The 20,940-nt window shown below is 49.9% G+C and overlaps 1 protein-coding gene across 1 annotated transcript; it reads right to left on the bottom strand.

Annotated features, from left to right (window-relative positions):
• Positions 1-732: 732 nt before the first annotated feature.
• On the bottom strand, positions 733-20,540 carry LOC120978703 (transcription initiation factor IIB-like). The gene is made up of 3 exons (XM_040406988.1): positions 20,416-20,540; positions 2,732-2,832; positions 733-2,125 (listed from the first exon to the last, which is right to left on the bottom strand). Exons 1-3 carry the CDS (start codon positions 20,430-20,432, stop codon positions 1,941-1,943), a joined length of 303 nt encoding a protein of 100 aa, XP_040262922.1. The 5' UTR covers positions 20,433-20,540; the 3' UTR covers positions 733-1,940.
• Positions 20,541-20,940: the final 400 nt, after the last annotated feature.

The following is a 20,940-nucleotide window of genomic DNA, read 5'->3' as shown; positions in this document are numbered from 1 at the left end:
CAGATTTAGAAGCTGTCAGTGCACATGTGACTGCTTCTATGAGGTCACAAAATACCAATGTTATTAGGAAACAGCGATATCGCCATATCGCTGTTTCTTAATACCGCGGTATATCGCTGACACCAGTTTACCGCTCAACCCTAGGTTAGTATGATTACAGCGATACCATGTATGTATAGTTTCTTTTCATCGCCATATTCCGACCCCCATAACTTTTTTTTATAGTTATGTCTATGGAGATGTGTGAGGGCTTATTTTTGGTGGGACAGTCTGTAGTTTTTGTTAATATTATTTTGGGGTGTGTGACTTTTTTGATCACTTATTAAATTTTTGGGGGGAGGTAAAGTGACACCATTCACAGTGAGGGCTAAGTTTTTTTTATATTTTAATAGTACGGGCAATGCCATGATATAGATTTTTTTATTGTTTATGCATTTTGAGAAGAGATTTGAATATTTATTTTTTTCTCAGTTTTTTCAGCCCCCAGGCAGCCCCCAACATGCAATCATTAGATTTTCTCCATTACCCTATATATATATATAGATCACTATATTACAAATTCAGTACTGCCATTTGCTGGCCTGAATTGTAATATACTAGTAATGAGTCTAGAAGCCTAGTACAGGCTCATTACTTTCAAGGAATGCCTTCCCTGATCTCCGCCTGGGGAAGGCGTTCCTGCACAAGAAGCGTGCACTTCCGCATCTCAGATGCCATTGTCACATTTAACATATGCCATCGTTAAAGACGTGACATACGCTGTATAGGTGCCATGGATGCTGTGAAGGGGTCAAAGGAAGGGGAGTGGGAAACCAGAATTCTACACATTTACATAACATTATATAGCTTATCACACTGCGCGTTCATTTCCCAGTTCCGATGCGGCCACAGCTCGCTCTTGCTAACTAATGAAGACTGCAGGCTTTAGTTGGGCTGCATTGTTGATGCCTGCGCGTCCATTTACAATGTAGATTGACTCAACAGTGCAGTCTTAATTAGTTAACAAGAGGTAGCTATGGTCCTTATGGCCACATGGTACTCATATCCAAGACCCTCCATACCCCTTATCAGTTTAGTCGCTCTCCTTTGTACTTTCTCCAGATCATCCTTTCTATGAGCTTGCACCCAGAACCGAACTGCATATTCCAGATGAGGCCGCACCAAAACTTTGTAAAGTGGTAATATTACATCCCTGCCCCGCGAGTCCATGCCTCATGCACTACATGACAATATCCTGGTGCCCTTAGAAGCAGCTGATTGACATCGTATGCGGTTATTTAATCTACAAGGACACCCAAATCCTTTTCTCCAAGTGACTTCCCCAGTTTTACGTCACCTAGGACATATGATGCACGTAGCTTATTACTACCAAGATGCATAACTTTACATTTATTTACACCGACTCATTTGCCAAGTGGATGCCCAAGTCAGCTGTGTAGTGTTTGGACACCTTCCATAGACTGCATAGTACTACACAGCTTGGTGCCATCTGCATAAAATAGGAACATTGCTATAATCCCATCCTCGATATCATTACTAAATAAATAATAGAGGACCCAGGACTGAACCTTGGGGTACACCACCTATAACCCGGGAACATTCAGAATAGGAATCATTGGCCGCAACTCTGGACACGGTCCGTCAGCCAGTTTTTAATCCAATTACAGTCTGTAGTTTCTAAGCATATGGACCTTTATTTTACCCATTAAACGTCTATGAGGAACAGTATCAAATACCTCTGCCAGATCCAAGAACATTACATCCTCCGCCACCCCCCTGTCCAGGCGTCTACTCACCTCCTCAATTCAGGTTAGTCTGAAACTACAATTCCCAGCATTTCCGGACTAGAGCCGGCAGTTGTGGTTTCGCAGCAGCTGAAGAGCCACCAGTTGAAGACTGCCGCTGAACAAAATGGCTATACAGAGAATCGCTGTGTAGATTTATATGTGTACTACATACGTGTAGTAGCCAGCATGGGCCATGAGATATACCTTTCCAATCATTGTACTCAGGTCTCCACCGCTTAGAAGAGGATTCTGGGTGTCTCCCACTCGAGATGGATCTTTGGTAGCTTTGTCATTGCTGAAAGTTCTCCATTCAGAGCCAACATCAATAACTCGATCACCTAAAAGTTAGAAACAGGTTTACTTCAGAGATGGTCTAGAATTAGGAAGGCCTACAGGCTGACAAAGCTAGGAGCTTCTAGCAGACACCACTAGGGGGCACTCTAAGATGGACAACGTTGAGCAGCAGAGCAGAAGTTGGCAGCGGTAGGAGTTGCACAAATGCCATGGCCTCTTGAAAAAGCATGGTCTGGGTGCCACCAATCTGATATCCATGGCCTATTCGGAGGAAAGGTCATCAGGTTCCTGATCCCTGGAACCCTTTTAGGATAAAAGTCACTTAAAATGCATCTTAGTACAGAAAATCAAAATCCGCACAAATTACATGTGAATCTTGAAAGGCATAAATTAAGGCTGTGGTCTTCAACCTCTGCACTGCATGGGTGAAATCTGGGACAAATCTAAAGCATAGATTGGCAAACTGTGCCGCAGACCAATTTTTTTTCATTTTTTTAATCTCCTCCACTTTGCTGCCATGGTAAATGCTGTGGATTTTCAACACTCGATTCCACTGGGGAAAATCAATGACGTATCTGCCATGTGTGGTCGTACCATCACAGTGATGTCCTCCACTTCCCCAGTTCTCTATGAGCCACACGTGACCTTACCGACAACTAATCCACATTCTGAGCAGATCATGTCCCCTGCTCTGTAATCTTCCACCAGAACGGCCTCCGGATGATTTGGACAGGTCACTCTCGGTTCCACACTAAGGCAAAAAACAAATGCAGAGGTTATTGTCATGTTAACGTGAAGCGCTGCACATCTGGAGTAGAAGTAACATCAGGGGTAAATTCACACGTGGCAGATGTGTAGGCAAAATCCACAGACTATTGTCGTGCAAGGAAAACGGGTGACGCATTTCCTATGTGCCCTGACAGGTAGTCATCCGGACACGTCTATTATTGTAAATGTTTGTACTGGTCCTCTGTTATTCCACTGAGAAATTTGTGAATAAAGTGAGAAATGGGTGTTCTGACACTGTTCAATAAGTGATAGTGCCAGACTGTAGAGACATGCCCATCAGTGGCCTCACCATGAAAATGCTTTATAACCTACAGACTGCGCTGCCAGACAAAAAAGCCATTCTAAGTAATGAAAGGTATTTGTGAATATATTATAAAAAAAAATTTAGATACTTTTTTTATTCCTGGAAAACCCCTTTCACCAAGCAGGATGCCCACATGACTCATTCACAATCTCAGACAGCCCCTACTATTGATTAAAATAAAAAGCAGGATACCCTCGCCCATTTTCTCCAGCGCAGTTCCCTGCTGCACGGATATGGCAGTGATGTGCCTGGACACGTGGGGTCTAGAGCTGAGGACACCGATTGGCTGCAGTGGTCACATGCAGTATTCAAGCATGTCACCTCTCCCGTGCAGCAGGGGACACCGCTGGAGGAAGAGGTAGGAGTGGATCATTTAAGCAATTTTAAGGGTTGTCTGGAACAACTGTCCTCTAGATAGGTCACCGGTATCGGATGGTGGAGGTCCGATTCCACCGATCAGTTGTTTGAAGAGGTTGCAGCCCTGGAGTGAGCGCTCCGTCCACTTCACTGCAGTGTAAAGTTAGTTTCACACTAGTTAAAACTATCTGGCAGAGGAACAGCCTCTGCCCGAGTTCATCGCACCCGGCATAGCCGGAGGACTAGCTTTCCGCCGGAACCTATTGATTATAATGGAACCTGGACGGTTTCCCGCATGAGCTCCGATAGTTAGCTGGACAAAAACCCAGCGCAAGCATTCACGCCGGATCCCTGCCGGGTCCAATTATAGTCAATGAGGCCTGGCGGTGAATTACAATTATCTCATTCACTTGAATGAGACGAGCTGTTTTAATTACACTTTACAGCCGTGAAAAGGATGCAGCGCTTGCACCAGCACCACAACCCCTGCAAACAAATGAACGGCAGGGGTCCGGCTGATGGGAAACTGATGACCTATTCTCCGGATAGGTCATCAATGTTGCATCAGTGGACAACCCCTTTAATGCTGCTTTTTATTACTTGACGGGTGGCTGAAGAACTTGACAAGTTCACTTCCCCTACAGCGCTGCCACAGGAGAAATGGAGTACTACAGCTATGCTGAAATCGGGGAAAATCACAAGTCAGTTTTGCAGAAAACCAAGTTCACATGAAAGTCTGCCGGATATGTGTTATCTGCCTATATTACTTGTGCGTAACTATATTACTTGTGCGTAACTGAACCGTAGCTTGAACCCGATGATGCCGGCAAGTAATAAGTCATACATCCGGCATAAGTGTGTGCATTAAAAGTCACGCCAACATATGATCAAAATGCTGTCCATTTCCTGGATGCGATGGTAATGAAACATAAAGGTAGTTATTTATGTACTGACCTATAGAGAAAAGCAACGGATAGAAATTGTGTGTTGGGCTACTTTCACACTTGTGGCAGAGAGATCCGGCAACAGTTCAGTCGCCGGAACTACCTGCCGGATCAGGCAATCTGCATGCAACCGGACAGCATTTGTAGACGGATCCGGATCAGTCTCACAAATGCATTGCAAGAATGGATCCGCCTGTCCGTTTGTCAGACGGACAAACTGATCCGTTTCTATTTTTTTTTCCACATTTTTACCGGTCTGCGCATGCAGTATTTTGAATGCTGGATCCGGCACTAATAAATTCCTATGGAAAAAAATGACGGATCCGGCATTCAGGCAAGTGTTAGTTTTTTTTGGTCGGAGATAAAACTGTAGCATGAACAGTCAAAAAGACTGAACTGAAGACATCCTGATGCATCCTGAACGATTGCTCTCCATTCAGAATGCATGGGGGATAAAACTGATCAGTTATTTTCCGGTATTGAGCCCCTAGGACGGAACTCTATGCCGGAAAAGAAAAACGCTAGTGTGAAAGTACCCCAACACTATCACAAGTGCACATCCATTTCACCTTAGAAAAAGCCATCCCAAAATCACAGTTTATGAGGATTAAAGAGGATAGTCTCAGATCCAGGGACACAACATACAAGGATGGAAGAGATGACATCTAGATTTTTAAATAGGGGTTAACCCAATAAAGATACTGAGGCTAAAAACTAAAGCGGGGTACAATCTGTCCCCAAAAACAAGAGTAACCGTATAGCGCTCGTACATAAATACCATCCTTTTAATTATCACTTTCGTAATATTGTATGTGAGCACTGGCAGATCTTAGGGAAATCATATCCAACAGTGGATGAATTTATCCCCCCCCCTCCTTATCTGCAACAAGCGTAGTCCTGATTTGAGGGATCAACTACATATCTGTACATGCAGATATAGGTCCTATCCGACAGATACAGGAGCAGGAGCTTTCCCTCTCGTCTCCACTGCATGCAATGCACCAATGTGCAGAAGGGCCAATGTTTCCATCATCCGCGCACTGGAAAACCTTAGACGATCAGAGGTTACCATTACCTGTGACACCACAAATGGAGCCCCTGTGGTCTACTGTATGTTGGGTAGACAATGCAGATGGTGAAGGATGGCATCAGCAAACACAAGTCCACTAGACGTAAGAAGAACCTCGTTACCCGCACCTTTTCATACTCAAAAACATTCCATTGCACAATTGAAATATCAAGTCAGAGCAGGTTCATCCACCAAGGAGGGGAGGTGATCTAAAAAGACTATTACTCAAAAGGGAGGCTTCCTGGATCCGTACTGTGGACACCTTACAACCCAAAGGCCTGAATACAGATTATGGGGTTGTGTGTTTTGGATCTTATTATGGGATATATTCTCTGACAGAGCGCAATACCATCATCCACCATCATTGTCTGGAGGACTCTTCTTTATGATGAACACACACTGATTATATGCCTATGTCATTTCCTGTTTAATCAATTGATGATGTCATGACCAGGTGACTAATCTGTGTCTATAAAAGGTTACACCGTGTCATTTAGCATCATGAAGGCTGGACGGGCCGAAACGCGTCCTGTGATTGTTATTTTGATCATGAAATAAAGTATACTGTAGATTGGAGACAAGTACGCCTGCTGGGATTATCCTTTGAATTTTGATATGGGGATTGCCCTTTTCCGCGCAGCGTAACCAGAGGATGGTGAGCGGTCCGATTTGGTTCTGACTACATTACTTGCGCGTCACTGATGAGCGAACCGTAGCTCGAGCCCGATGATGCCGGCAAGTAATAACAGGTCATACATCCGGCATAAGTGAGAGAATCTGGCTGGAGGGAGGAATAATAAGCTTGGGGTGGATCAGCAGGTAGTTATAGGATAGCTGTAACACTCATTGTGTGGAAGTAGCTTTCATAACGGGTCTTCTGCTCAGATTTCCGCCGTCCTAACAACTGTCCGTCTGCACGTGTAAGGCCACTTTCACACTGCCGTTTTGGCTTTCCGTTCAGGGCTCTCACAAGCGGTCCAACACGGATCAGTTTGCATTCTGAATGGAAAAGGATCCGCTCAGAATACATCAGAGGCAGAGCCAAACGGATCCGTCCTGACACACAATGTAAGTCAATGGGGACAGATACGTTTTCTCTGACAATCTGGCACAATAGAAAACGGATCCGGCCCCCATTGACTTTCAATGGTGCTCAAGACGGATCAGTCATGGCTATAAGAAGACATAATACAACCGTGAAATTAGCCTAAGCTGCACTCTTAAACTACTAGGCTCTGGGGTCTACACATTATTCCTATTGGAAAAGTACCGGTAAGTTTTGCTTATAGGGGAACCTGAAACCACCAAGACATCACCATCTTCCTCGTGCTCTGCTTTTTTGCATTCCCTCTAACGCCGCACTGCACAGGTCAGAGTCCTGCTTTCATCCGGTCCAGCGTTCTCATGGTCTCCTAAGGGCCAAACGCTCGCTCACCGACCGCTATTCCTCCTGACCGCCCCATACACACTGGCATGCTTGAAGAAAAGGCAGATTTTGCCCCATAGTCATTTAAAAACTGCTGTCCGCCGAACTTAGGTGTCACGATCGGCTGAATTCAGTCAATCCTTTGCTACCTTCTTCAAGGACCAGCTTTTCCTTTCAAAGTCTGACTCCCCGGTTTGCCCGTCCAGTCTGGCACGTTGCTGGCGCTATGGTCTGAAGGACAGCAGCTCGTCCCCCAGAGAATAAAAGGATCTGGTGTGTTGATATCTAAAGGCCCCTTTACACTGCTCAATTCAGCAAGCGATTGCTGATGAAGAAGACTGCTGCAATTACACAAAGATCTCCTCCACAGTACGGGAAGTAGCGATCGCTATGCCATCTCTTGTCCCCATAGAGTCATTATTTGGCAGCAAAAAAATTCGCTGACCGCACAGACGATCCCATTAGCTGATCATCAAGTGTTTTACTCGTTCACTGGGTAATCGGCGCAGACCATCATACGAACACTCATTAGCGATAATCGGCCTGAACATCAGACAGGGGGCTGTACATGCCCGACCCGTCACATCAGGAGGCCACACACATTAGAGGGTCACTCCGTACACCTAAAAATAGCCGGAACGGGACGGACAATGTTAATCTAATGTGTATGGAAACGTATTCGGGCTCATCAAAAACTGAATCCGCCCAATCCCCAGAAGATGACCTACCTCATAACATCCCACACTGAAGAACGCACTTCCTTATTACCGTGGACCGCCCTGCCATTTTCCACATTCTGACCTGAAGTACAATTAGGAGAAGTGCTGGACAGCCCTGACAGGTAGTCACCCGGGACGTCAGGCGTTCCTGGAGCGGCCTGTGGGAGTCATTCACACTGAAGTCCTCTAACAGACAGAGGACACAACCCACAGGCAGTGGAACGTGCTCTCCCGCGTACAGTACCTACCACAAGGCGGTACAATGCGGGCACCAGCACCTTTCTGTACAGCGCTAAGGGCGTATTCACACCTGGCAGATCAGCTTCCTGCAACTGGAATCCACACAAACTGAGGTAAGACGCCGAATCCTGCACATGGCTTACAGGAGGGGCGCGTAAGGTCGGCCACATTCACACTGTATTCTATGCGGTTTGTACATGAAAAATTTCATTCAAATTTTGCTGCATTTCTGCAAGAAACGCATCCGAGTTCAGTCAGATTTGCCCCAGATGCAAATCAATAAAATCCACACTGAAAATAACAGATATCAAAACCTGCATCACAGGTCAATTTCCACACTGAGGAGATCACATTTTGAAAGCCTCATCTACTCAGCAGGTAGGTACTGTATCAATCTGCACTGTGTGCAGGTAGGTAGCCTTGGGCAGGTGTGAAACTAGCCTAAGGCCTCATGCACACGACCGTTGTTTTGGTCCGCATCTGAGCTGCAGTTTTTGCGGCTCGGATGCGGACCCATTCACTTTAACGGGGCCGCAAAAGATGCGGACAGCACTCCGTGTGCTGTCCGCATCAGTTGCTCCGTTCCGTGGTCCGCCAAAAAAATATAACTGTCCTATTCTTGTCCGTTTTGCGGACAAGAAATGGAAGTGATATCAATGGCTGTCCGTGCCATTCCGCAAATTGCGGCATGCACACAGACACCATCCATGTTTTGCGGAGCCGCAATTTGAGGACCGCAAAACACACAACGGTCGTGTGCATGAGGCCTAACTCAGATTCCAGAGTCGCTACTGACAGGGGTATCTGAGGGGTTAAATTACCAGCGAATCCCATCACTGCCAGCTCACTCCATACATCCCTTTAAAGGGGTATTCCCATCTCAGACAATGGAGGCATATCGCTAGGATATGCCCCCATTGTCCGATAGGTGCCAGCAGTGCCAGGTTAGGCCACCACCAATCGTTCCTGTTGGCCTGCCGAAAATAGCCAAGTGGCGTGCTCAGCTATTTTCAGAATTCCCATAGAAATGAATAGGTGCGCACTGCTCTTGCGCAGCCACCGCTTCCATTCACTTCTAAGGGGCCGACAAATAGCCTAGCCAGTACTCGGCTATTTTCAGCAGCCCCATAGAAATTAATGGAGAGCAGCCATGCGTGTGCGGTGCACCCTCCTTTACATTGCCAGGTGCGGGTCCCACCACTTTGACTCGCACCTATCAGCCTAGCGTTACGCCACTATTGTCTGAAATGGGAATACCCCTTTAAAGCTAAATCACATACATGTATGTGACGGCATTAAGAGGTTATTTTATTTGTTTTTAGATGCTGGAGCCTACCTAAAATTTCTACCGACTCCATTCATTGCTCATCCTCATACAGTGGAGGTGATCGCTGCATGTAAATGCAGATCTTCCCCCTCCACTAACGAGCAGGCAATTTTCAGGAAGGAACGCAAAGAGTGAAGGTCGTTCCAGAACAAGTTAATATTGTCTGTTTGAGGGACGACTAAAGGCGATTAACACTGCACAAATATCGGGCAGATTATTGGGAATGAACGTACCCGCGAGCGTTCATTACCGACAATCTGCCAGTGTAAATGTGCCGCCCATCACCCGATGAACAAGAAAACCACTCCACTCATCGGGTGATCCCGTCGCTCATGCAGGCACAGCAATCCGTTTCTGGGCCGCAGATTGTGCAGTCCGATTCTGTCGGAGGATGAGGGATCGCTATAGTCATCCCTCGTTCTCATACTGTGGAGGAGACTGCAGCATGTAAGTACATCGGTCTCCTTCACTGATCGAGCAGCCAATCTGCGGTGTAAACCTGCCTTAACGCTGTTTTTATATGGCATCTAATTCAGGACACAGCAGGCGGTACGATGAATACCAACACTACACCGATCTGCTGTGTGGAGTCCAAAACAGGGGCTGTGAGGTGGACTGTCCACCATGACACTGACCGCAAAGGAACGTTTCTACTACCAAGCTCAATTCAGGCGGCCGTCCCAACTTATATCCACAAAAAACGTCCCCATGGCATTCGAGCGGACGTCCTTATGGTGTCCGAGTATTCTTCTCCTCACCTATACACTTGAATAAATGACAATGAAAGTGCAACTGTCCTTGCAAATCGAGCCATTAGTCCACTGTGGACACGGAGAGAAATAGACACCCGTCTGACTCCGTGTAAGGCCTCACGCGCCCGACCGTATGTGTTTTTTGGGCCGCAGATTCCAGCAGATGCATGCTGCCATTTTTTTCAAACTCCTGTAGAATCCTTGTCCACAAAATGGACGTGTCCTGTCTTTTTAGGGGGACCCGGAACGCCATGTGCTGGCTACAACTGTTGCAGCCCCAGTGAAATGAACGGGTCTGCATCCGATCGGCAGATTGACAATGCGGTCTTGTGCATGAGGCCTTAAACAGACTGAACATTTCTTTAAATACTCTAAAATATGGGGGGGGGGGTGACAAAACAAAAAACCCTCACTTTATGTGTGACCCTGACCATGGTGTTTCCTGCCACGTGAGAGGACTACGACATCTATGAGCAAGTCCTGAAAACCGCCACAGGTAGTAATTATCACTGGTACCAGCAGGTTACTCAGGTCCTACCCACGTGCTGCAGATGGTTCATTACTATGGTCACTGGACAGCCAGGGTGGCATGCCGGCGGTCACACTACATGGCATTGTACCAGTCTCCTACAGGATTTCACACAAACGTTGCAGCTAGGGCTGCAGTAAACCATTATCTTAGAAATTTTGAATTTTATCGATTAATGGAGTTATCTAATAAGAAAAAATGAATTAATAGACTGTCTTCCTTTACTCCCCCCCCCCCCCCCCTCGTGCCAGCAGCTCTCCCTCGTGCCAGCAGCTCTCTCTCCGCCCCCCCAAATGCCAGCAGCTCTCGCTCCCCCCCCCCAAATGCCAGCAGCTCTCCCTCCCCTCCCCCAAATGCCAGCAGCTCTCCCTCCCCTCCCCCCCATGCCAGCAGCTCTCCCTCCCCCCCCCCCCCCAAGTGCCAGCAGCTCCCCCCCCCCCAAGTGCCAGCAGCTCTCTCTCCCCCCCCCCCCAAGTGCCAGCAGCTCCCCCCCCCCCAAGTGCCAGCAGCTCCCCCCCCCCCCCAAGTGCCAGCAGCTCTCCCCCCCCCCCCCCCCAAGTGCCAGCAGCTCTCCCCCCCCCCCCCCCCCCCAAGTGCCAGCAGCTCTCCCCCCCCCAAGTGCCAGCAGCTCTCCCCCCCCCCCCCCCCCAAGTGCCAGCAGCTCTCCCCTCCCCCCCCCAAGTGCAGCAGCTCTCCCCCCCCCCCCAAGTGCCAGCAGCTCTCCCCCCCCCCCCAAGTGCCAGCAGCTCTCCCCCCCCCCCCAAGTGCCAGCAGCTCTCCCCCCCCCCCCCCAAGTGCCAGCAGCTCTCCTCCCCCCCCCAAGTGCCAGCAGCTCTCTCCCCCCCCCCCCCCCCAAGTGCCAGCAGCTCTCCCCCCCCCCCCCCCCCCCAAGTGCCAGCAGCTCTCCCCCCCCCCCCCCAAGTGCCAGCAGCTCTCCCTCCACCCCCCCCCCCCAAGTGCCAGCAGCTCTCCCTCCACCCCCCCCCCCCCCAAGTGCCAGCAGCTCTCCCTCCCCTCCCCCCCAAGTGCCAGCAGCGCTCCCTCCCCTCCCCCCCCAAGTGCCAGCAGCTCTCCCTCCCCTCCCCCCCCAAGTGCCAGCAGCTCTCCCTCCCCTCCACCCCCCCAAGTGCCAGCAGCTCTCCCTCCCCTCCCCCCCCCAAGTGCCAGCAGCTCTCCCTCCCCTCCCCCCCCCAAGTGCCAGCAGCTCTCCCCCCCCCCCCCCAAGTGCCAGCAGCTCTCTCTCCCCCCCCCCAAGTGCCAGCAGCTCTCCCCCCCCCCCCCAAGTGCCAGCAGCTCTCCCCCCCCCAAGTGCCAGCAGCTCTCCCCCCCCCCAAGTGCCAGCAGCTCTCCCCCCCCCCCAAGTGCCAGCAGCTCTCCCCTCCCCCCCCCAAGTGCCAGCAGCTCTCCCCTCCCCCCCCAAGTGCCAGCAGCTCTCCCCCCCCCCAAGTGCCAGCAGCTCTCCCCCCCCCAAGTGCCAGCAGCTCTCCCCCCCCCCCCCAAGTGCCAGCAGCTCTCTCCCCCCCCCCCCCAAGTGCCAGCAGCTCTCCCCCCCCCCAAGTGCCAGCAGCTCTCCCCCCCCCCCCAAGTGCCAGCAGCTCTCCCTCCACACCCCCCCCCCCCAAGTGCCAGCAGCTCTCCCTCCACCCCCCCCCCCAAGTGCCAGCAGCTCTCCCTCCCCTCCCCCCCCCCCAAGTGCCAGCAGCTCTCCCTCCCCTCCCCCCCCCCCCCAAGTGCCAGCAGCTCTCCCTCCCCTCCCCCCCCCCCCCAAGTGCCAGCAGCTCTCCCTCCCCTCCCAAGTGCCAGCAGCTCTCCCTCCCCCGCCCCCCCAAGTGCCAGCAGCTCTCCCTCCCCCGCCCCCCCCCAAGTGCCAGCAGCTCTCCCTCCCCCGCCCCCCCCAAGTGCCAGCAGCTCTCCCTCCCCCGCCCCCCCCAAGTGCCAGCAGCTCTCCCTCCCCCGCCCCCCCCCAAGTGCCAGCAGCTCTCCCTCCCCCGCCCCCCCCAAGTGCCAGCAGCTCTCCCTCCCCGCCCCCCCCCCAAAGTGCCAGCAGCTCTCCCCCCCCCCCCCCCCCCCCCCCAAGTGCCAGCAGCTCTCCCCCTCCCCCCCGCTCCTCCTGACACCCGGAGTGCACAGCGATAGGTTGCCATGACGCTGTGCACTCCAGGCGCCCGGCCTTAGTCGCACCAACTTACCTTTCCAGTAGGGGCGCCGCCGACACTCCATTTCACGATGCTCTGCGTTTGACGTCAGACAGCGCGTCAGGTCACGGCGTGCGTATGTCAGGAGGTCAGCGCAGCGCTGGACCATGGATCTGCTGTGTAGTGTCCGGAGGCCCCCTGCTGGAAAGGTGAGTATTACGGGCCAGCGGGAGACACGGAGCGGAGTAATAGAAAGTGCTCCCCTCCCACTCCGTGGTCATATGACACAAACAAATCTTTGACGCAAAAAATTTACATTGAGGATTTTTTGGTGACGAATTACTCAATTCAATCAAGTAATCGTTTCAGCCTGAAGGCAACATTGTGAGATACGAGGGCAACAAGATTTGTGGGTGCTGCAGCTCGACGGTGGTCCAAGGCCGTATTCTGACCCGAGAGGACAATATGATACCAGTGAATGGAGACTGCAAAGGCCCAGTCACACCTGGCAGATTTTTGGGCTGTAGATTTGAGGGAATGCCATGGATTTCACAGGGATGAGGTCAGGCCCCACAGCAGCACAGAGAAGTAGTCCCCTGGCTCTGAGGGCGACATGCATGAAACTAGCCATGAATCTTATGTGTCCGGAAATCTGCATTTAGAGCCGGCCACCCATCTAATGTGTATGGGAGCCTCCTGTCTCACTCCTTTCCCCCCCTCAGGAAGAGACGCTCCATCCCCTCTTTCTACTGAGAACACGGACTCGCTCAGACGAGCATGCATGTGCATGAGAGATCAGAAATGAACGCATGTAATGTGTACAGCCTTCGGGTGCATGCCCTCGGCAGCGCAGTTTACGCTGATGTTACGCACAGGTGTTTCCACAGCAAAATCCAGGTGCTACTTATGGACCTCTCTCTCGAGGATAGGTCATCCATAATAATATCTCGGACAATCCCTTTAACAGAAGAGAGTTGCAAAATACGATTTATACAAAATCTAAGTCATGTGACAAAGTAAACGCAACTTAATCTGTTTTAAAAGGCATCTGTCAGCAGTTTTGTCCCTATGACACTGGCTGACCTGTTACATGTGCACTTGGCAGCTGAAGGCATCTGTGTTGGCCCCATGTTTATACGTGTCTGCATTGCTAAGAAAAATGATGTAATATATGCAAATGAGCCTCTAGGAGCAATGGGGGCGTTACCATTACACCTAGAGGCTCTGCTCTCTCTGCAAGTGTCATGTCTTCTGCACTATGACAGCGTCAGGCAGGTCAAATGTCATCACACCTGGAGCTGTCAATTAAAGTACAGCAGTTACAGAGAGCAGAGTCTCTAGGTGTAATGGCAACGCCCCCGTTGCTCCTAGAGGCTCATTTGCATATATTACAACATCCTTTTTCGCAGCAGTGCAGGCACATATGAACATGGGGCCAACACAGATGCCTTCAGCTGCCAAGTGCACATGTAACAGGTCAGCCAGTGTCATGGGTACAAATCTGCTGACAGATGCCCTTTATATAATGCGGACAGTTACTGCTCCTCCTGTCAGCAGCTTCCTTATGGACACGAGCACTGGGGGAAGCTATGACTGAACTGCAGGGAGCACTTCTCAAAGAATAATAAATCATTAAATAATTTTCTGGTCTACAAAACTCTCTTAGCTCCCCCAGGATCAGGTCTTGGGTAGAGACGAGTGAATGAATTCCTGCGCAGGCGCTGCTCTAAAGCGGATGCAGAGCCTGTAAACCTGCTCCACTAGCACAGGCAGGAAATTGTCAGGGCAGAGTTAAAGGGAACCTGTCATATGGATATTTGATTATAATCGAACTAATTATATACAATCATTAACTACTAAAAAGTACCTTAGGCCTCTTTCACACTTGCGTTGTCCGGATCCGGCGTGTACTCCACTTGCCGGAATTACACGCCGGTTCCGGAAAAACGCAAGTGTACTGAAAGCATTTGAAGACGGAACCGTCTTCCAAATGCGTTCAGTGTTACTATGGCACCCAGGACGCTATTAAAGTCCTGGTTGCCATAGTAGTAGTGGGGAGCGGGGGAGTAGTATACTTACAGTCCGTGCGGCTCCCGGGGCGCTCCAGAATGACGTCAGAGCGCCCCATGCGCATGGATGACGTGATCCATGTGATCACATGATCCATGAGCTTGGGGCGCCCTGACGTCACTCTGGAGCGCCCGGGGAGCCGCACGGACGGTAAGTATACTGCTCCCCCGCTCCCCACTACACTTTACCATGGCTGCCAGGACTTTAGCGTCCTGGGAGCCATGGTAACCACTCTGAAAAAGCTAAATGTCGGATGCGGCAATGCGCCGAAACGACGTTTAGCTTAAGGCCGGATCCGGATCAATGCCTTTCAATGGGCATTAATTCCGGATCCGGCCTTGCGGCAAGTGTTCCGGATTTTTGGCCGGAGCAAAAAGCGCAGCATGCTGCGGTATTTTCTCCGGCCAAAAAACGTTCCGTTCCGGAACTGAAGACATCCTGATGCATCCTGAACGGATTTCTCTCCATTCAGAATGCATTAGGATAATCCTGATCAGGATTCTTCCGGCATAGAGCCCCGACGACGGAACTCTATGCCGGAAGACAATAACGCAAGTGTGAAAGAGCCCTTAGATGTATTCACTTACTGGTATTCACTTACAGATAGAAACATAGAATGTGTCGGCAGATAAGAACCATTTGGTCCATCTAGTCTGCCCAATATACTGAATACTATGGATAGCCCCTGGCCCTATCTTATATGAAGGATGGCCTTATGCCTATCACATAAACTCCTTCACTGTATTTGCAGCTACCACTTCTGCAGGAAGGCTATTCCATGCATCCACTACTCTCTCAGTAAATTAATACTTCCTGATGTTACTTTTAAACCTTTGGCCCTCTAATTTAAAACTATGTCCTCTTGTAGCAGTTTTTCTTCTTTTAAATATTCTTTCCTCTTTTACCTTGTTGATTCCCTTTATGTATTTAAACGTTTCTATCATATCCCCTTTGTCTCGTCTTTCTTCCAAGCTATACATGTTAAGATGGTTATCTCATAATATAGACACAAAGATGCCGCATGCTAATGAGCTGATTTGAGTCCAGCGTGAGGTCATTTAGTCCAGCGTTTAATTCAGAGCTATAGCCACTCCCCTGCCCACCTGCTGCTGATTCATATGGAAAATAACTGTCAATCAGCAGCAGGTGGGCGGGGAGAGTCAGGAGATCATGAATATTCAGGACTCATCATTATCAGCTGGAGCTTTTCAATACAAGATGTAAGCAGATTGACTGGGTCAGTTAAAGTAAGTGACCCAGCATTTTGCTAAGAGAATCAGTCACTTATTTAGGTTGCCCTTAGGCTACTTTCACACTTGCGGCAGAGAGATCCGGCAGGCAGTTCCGTCGCCGAAAATGTATGCAAACTGATGGCATTAGTAAGACGGATCAGGTCTTAAAAATGCCTGATCAGTCGAAAAAATGCATTGAAATGCCGGATCCGTCTTTCCGGTGTCATCCGGCAAAACGGATCAGGCATTAATTTTTTAACTTTTTTTTCGATCTGCGCATGCGCAGACCGGAAGGACGGATCCGGCACTAATACATTCCTATGAGAAAAAATGCCGGATCCGGCATTCAGGCAAGTCTTCCGGTTTTTTCCGCCGGAGATAAAACCGTAGCATGCTGCGGTTTTCTCTTTTGCCTGATCAGTTAAAACGACTGAACTGAAGATATCCTGATGCATCCTGAACGGATTACTCTCCATTCAGAATGCATGGGCATAAAACTGATCAGTTCTTTTCCGGTATAGAGCCCCTGTGACGGAACTCCATGCCGGAAAAGAAAAACGCAAGTGTGAAAGTACCCTTAGGGCTCTTTCACACCCGCGTTCTTTTCTTCCGGCATAGAGTTCCATCGTCGGGGCTCTATGCCGGAAGAATCCTGATCAGTTTTATCCTAATGCATTCTGAATGGAGTGAAATCCGTTCAGGATGCATCAGGATGTCTTCAGTTCCGGAACGGAACGTTTTCTGGCCGGAGAAAATACTGCAGCATGCTGCGCTTTTTGCTCCGGCCAAAAATCCTGAAGACTTGCCGCAAGGCCGGATCCGGAATTAATGCCCATTGAAAGGCATTGATCCGGATCCGGCCTTAAGCTAAACGTCGTTTCGGCGCATTGCCGGACCCGACTTTTAGCTTTTTCTGAATGGTTACCATGGCTGCCGGGACGCTAAAGTCCTGGCAGCCATGGTAAAGTGTAGTGGGGAGCGGGGGAGCAGTATACTTACCTTCCGTGCCGCTCCCCAGGCGCTCCAGAGTGACGTCAGGGCGCCCTAAGCGCATGGATCACGTGATCACATGGATCACGTCATCCATGCGCATGGGGCGCTCTGACGTCATTCTGGAGCGCCCCGGGAGCCGCACGGACTGTAAGTATACTGCTCCCCCGCTCCCCGCTCCTACTATGGCAGCCAGGACTTTAATAGCGTCCTGGCTGCCATAGTAACACTGAAAGCATTTTGAAGACGGTTCCGTCTTCAAATGCTTTCAGTACACTTGCGTTTTTCCGGATTCGGCGTGTAATTCCGGCAAGTGGAGTACACGCCGGATCCGGACAACGCAAGTGTGAAAGAGGCCTTAGTTAGGACACCATAAAACTGGTGACAGGTTCCCTTTAAAGGAAACCTGTCACCGGGATTTTGGGTATAGAGCTGAGGACATGGGTTGCTAGATGGCCGCTAGCACATCCGCAATACCCAGTCCCCATAGCTCTGTGTGCTTTTATTGTGGGAAAAACCTGATTTGATCCATATGCAAATTAACCTGAGATGAGTCCTGTCCCCGACTCATCTTAGAGACAGGACTCATCTCAGGTTAATTTGCATTTGTATCAAATTGTTGTTTTTTTACACAATAAAAGCACACAGAGCTATGGGGACTGGATATTGCAGATGTGCTCGCGGCCATCTAGCAACCCATGTCCTCAGCTCAATACACAAAATCCCGGTGACAGGTTCCCTTTAAATGTCCGGCCCTGTCAACCTTGCAGCAGGTGAGCGCTTCTTCCTCCCAGGTAACGCCGCCCTGCTGATGACAAATCGCTTAGAATAGGTTTGCTCATCTCTGGTCTGTGCAGAACTAAGGGTACTTTCACACTAGCGGTTTTCTTTTCTGGTATTGAGTTTCGGCCGAGGGGCTCTATACCGGAAAATAGCTGATCAGTTTTATCCTAATGCATTCTGAATGGAGAGCAATCCGCTCAGGATGCATCAGTTTAGTTCCGCTTACGTTGTTTGGCCGGAGATAATATCGCAGCATGCTGCAGTTTTCTCTCCGGCCAAAAATCCTGAACACTTGCCTGAATGCCAGATCCGGCATAAATTTCCATTGAAGTGTATTAGTGCCGGATCAGGCATTAAAATTGCCGCATTGACGGATCCGATCTTCCGGTCCGCGCAGACCTTTAAATCTGTGGAAAAAATAAATACCGGATCAGTTTTTCCGGATGACACCGGAGACCGATCCGGTATTTCAATGCATTTGTAAGAACGGATCTGCATCCGTCTGACAAATGCATCCGTTTTCTGTCCGGATTCGCGGATCAGAACTGCCTGCTGGAATCCTCTGCCGCAAGTGTGAAAGTAGCCTAAGCAAGAACACAAGGTTACTACTGCGCAAGATCATACAACCTTTTAAAGGGGTACTCTCGAGCACCAATTTTAAGTTAAAAATTAAAACAGGTCAGAGACAGCAAAAAAAAAAAAACAGCAAGTAGTCACCGTACCGATTCCCACCCCTCTGCGCGGTGATGACGCACCTCCCTCAGTGATTAGTGGCTCAGCCAGTCCAAGGGGTTTTCAGCTTGTCAAGCCGGAGAACAGGAGTAGTGGGGACCAAGGAAGACAGTGGGGGGCCCCTCCATAATTTACACAAAAAAAAAAAAAAACAGCACACAGTTCTAGTATCCTGCACAGTCCAGTAAAAAAATGTAAAAAATACATACCGGTACATATTTTTTTTTTTACAATGGAACTCTATGGTGATGGGATGCCACTGTATGGCATCAGTCCGAGGCATCCGTTTACCAATAAGTTTTTTGTATACGTTAAAACAGATGAGAAAAATGTGATGTGAACCCACCCTAAGGCGAGTACTCAGCACTTGTTGTCTTTGACCTGTCTTTGAATTGTGGCCCCAGAATACCCCTTTAAGACTGAGGTCAACGTCGGAGCCTCATTCACAGACTCATTTTGATAGAAAATCAAAATAATGCTGCACATTTTTTCCCCCGGTAGAATAACAGACTATGGCCTCTTTCACACTTGCGTTGTCCGGATCCGGCATGTACTCCACTTGCCGGAATTACACTCCGGATCCGGAAAAACGCAAGTGTACTGAAAGCATTTGAAGACGGAACCGTCTTCAAAATGCTTTCAGTGTTACTATGGCACCCAGGACGCTATTAAAGTCCTGGTTGCCATAGTAGGAGCGGGGAGTGGTATACTTACAGTCCGTGCGGCTCCCGGGGCGCTCCAGAATGACGTCAGAGCGCCCCATGCGCATGGATGACGTGTCCAATGCGATCACATGATCCATGCGCTTGGGGCGCCCTGACGTCACTCTGGAGCGCCCGGGGAGCCGCACGGACGGTAAGTATACTGCTACCCCGCTCCCCGCTACACTTTACCATGGCTGCCAGGACTTTAGCGTCCCGGCAGCCACAGTAAACACTCTGAAAAAGCTAAATGTCGGCTCCGGCAATGCGCCGAAACGACGTTTAGCTTAAGGCCGGATCAATGCCTTTCAATGGGCATTAATTCCGGATCCGGCAAGTGTTCCGGATTTTTGGCCGGAGCAAAAAGCGCAGCATGCTGCGGTATTTTCTCCGGCCAAAAAACGTTCCGTTCCGGAACTGAATTTGTCCTGATGCATCCTGAACGGATTTCACTCCATTCAGAATGCATTAGGATAATCCTGATCAGGATTCTTCCAGCATAGAGCCCAGAAGACGGAACTCTATGCCGGAAGACAAGAACGCAGGTGTGAAAGAGCCCTATGACAAGTCACTGTCCGGCGCCCATCACAGCACGGATCAGGCGCGGCGTAATATTTGGTTTTCTGTACCAAAGACAGAACAGAAAAAAAAACAGAAGCGAGACGTAGAAATCAGACATCAGTCTGCCATGTTTTACTGTAGCCTTGCAGATTTCTACCCTGTCCGCTCTTCTAGCCCCACAGGGGGGCCTATGTTTCCAGACCCCTGATCAGCATGTCCACCTAGTGACAAGGAGCGCACCGGTCCTGTGACTGCGATGAAACACAGTAACGCAGCAGCTGCAGACCTTCAGTAAAGTCCCCTGTATTCAGTAGTAACTATCAGGGCTCCCCAAGTCTGGGAAATCCAGGTGACAGGCCCTTTCACAGCAGCCATATTGGTGGTCACCCAGCTTTCCTAGGCGCAGATGACTGAGAAGTGGTGCAATGTGACAGCCGGTAGGGTCAGGGGTCAGGAGGCCTTGTGGGGTAACTTGTGGTCACATGACAGCTGGGAGGCTCGGGCAGCGCCTCGTGTGGGGCCCTCTGCTCCGCTAATAACATACAGACTCCGCTAATAACATACAGACTCCGGGCTCCCGACAGCTGCCCGGCCCCGGACGACCAGCAGCCAAAGCCCGGGCCCTCAACTCTCGGCAGCCCGCACCACAACCACGAAGCAGACGGCTCACTCACCGACTCGTTGACGCCATTGTTACGGCGTCCGTTCAACCGAGCTACGCGACTAGTAAACCAGCAGGCTGTGCGCTCCTCCTTTTATAAAGCTCGATCACGTGGGCCAGGAGACGGACGACGGCTCATTGTTGTGCCTGGCGCATGCGTGCAGAGGAGGGGGGAAGGAGGACTTGCCAGTGCGCATGTCTGTGCTGAGCCAGTGTGATTTATTATTCCTTCGTGCGTAGGTCGCTGTTTTCCCTTTTCACGTGTCTCTTTTCTGCCATCCGGAAGATGCGTGTTCTGCCTCCTAGGCTTTGTGTCACTACAACTCCCAGAATGCACTACAGTATGATGGAAGTTGTAGTGCAAATTTGCCACTTTTATCCTCAGGAGGGTGGGAGAGGTTTAGGCTGTGTTCACACATGGGGTTTTAAAGGTGTTTGTGTGCCCTTTTGGGGTTATATTGATTTTTGGTCAATTTAACCCCTTAAGGACCGGGCTCATTTTCACCTTAAAGGGTTTCTATCACTTCGTTTCACCTAT

Source organism: Bufo bufo, chromosome 9 (assembly GCF_905171765.1).
Source record: "Bufo bufo chromosome 9, aBufBuf1.1, whole genome shotgun sequence".
Taxonomy (NCBI): domain Eukaryota; kingdom Metazoa; phylum Chordata; class Amphibia; order Anura; family Bufonidae; genus Bufo; species Bufo bufo.
This window is presented reverse-complemented; position numbering and strand designations above follow the sequence as displayed.

Excerpts from the sequence above, each read along its gene's own strand:
- LOC120978703 (XM_040406988.1), bottom strand. Across the intron at positions 2,126-2,731 it reads AGAATGTGGATTAGTTGTCG|GTGATCGAGTTATTGATGTT; the intron begins GTAAGGTCACGT and ends TCTAACTTTTAG.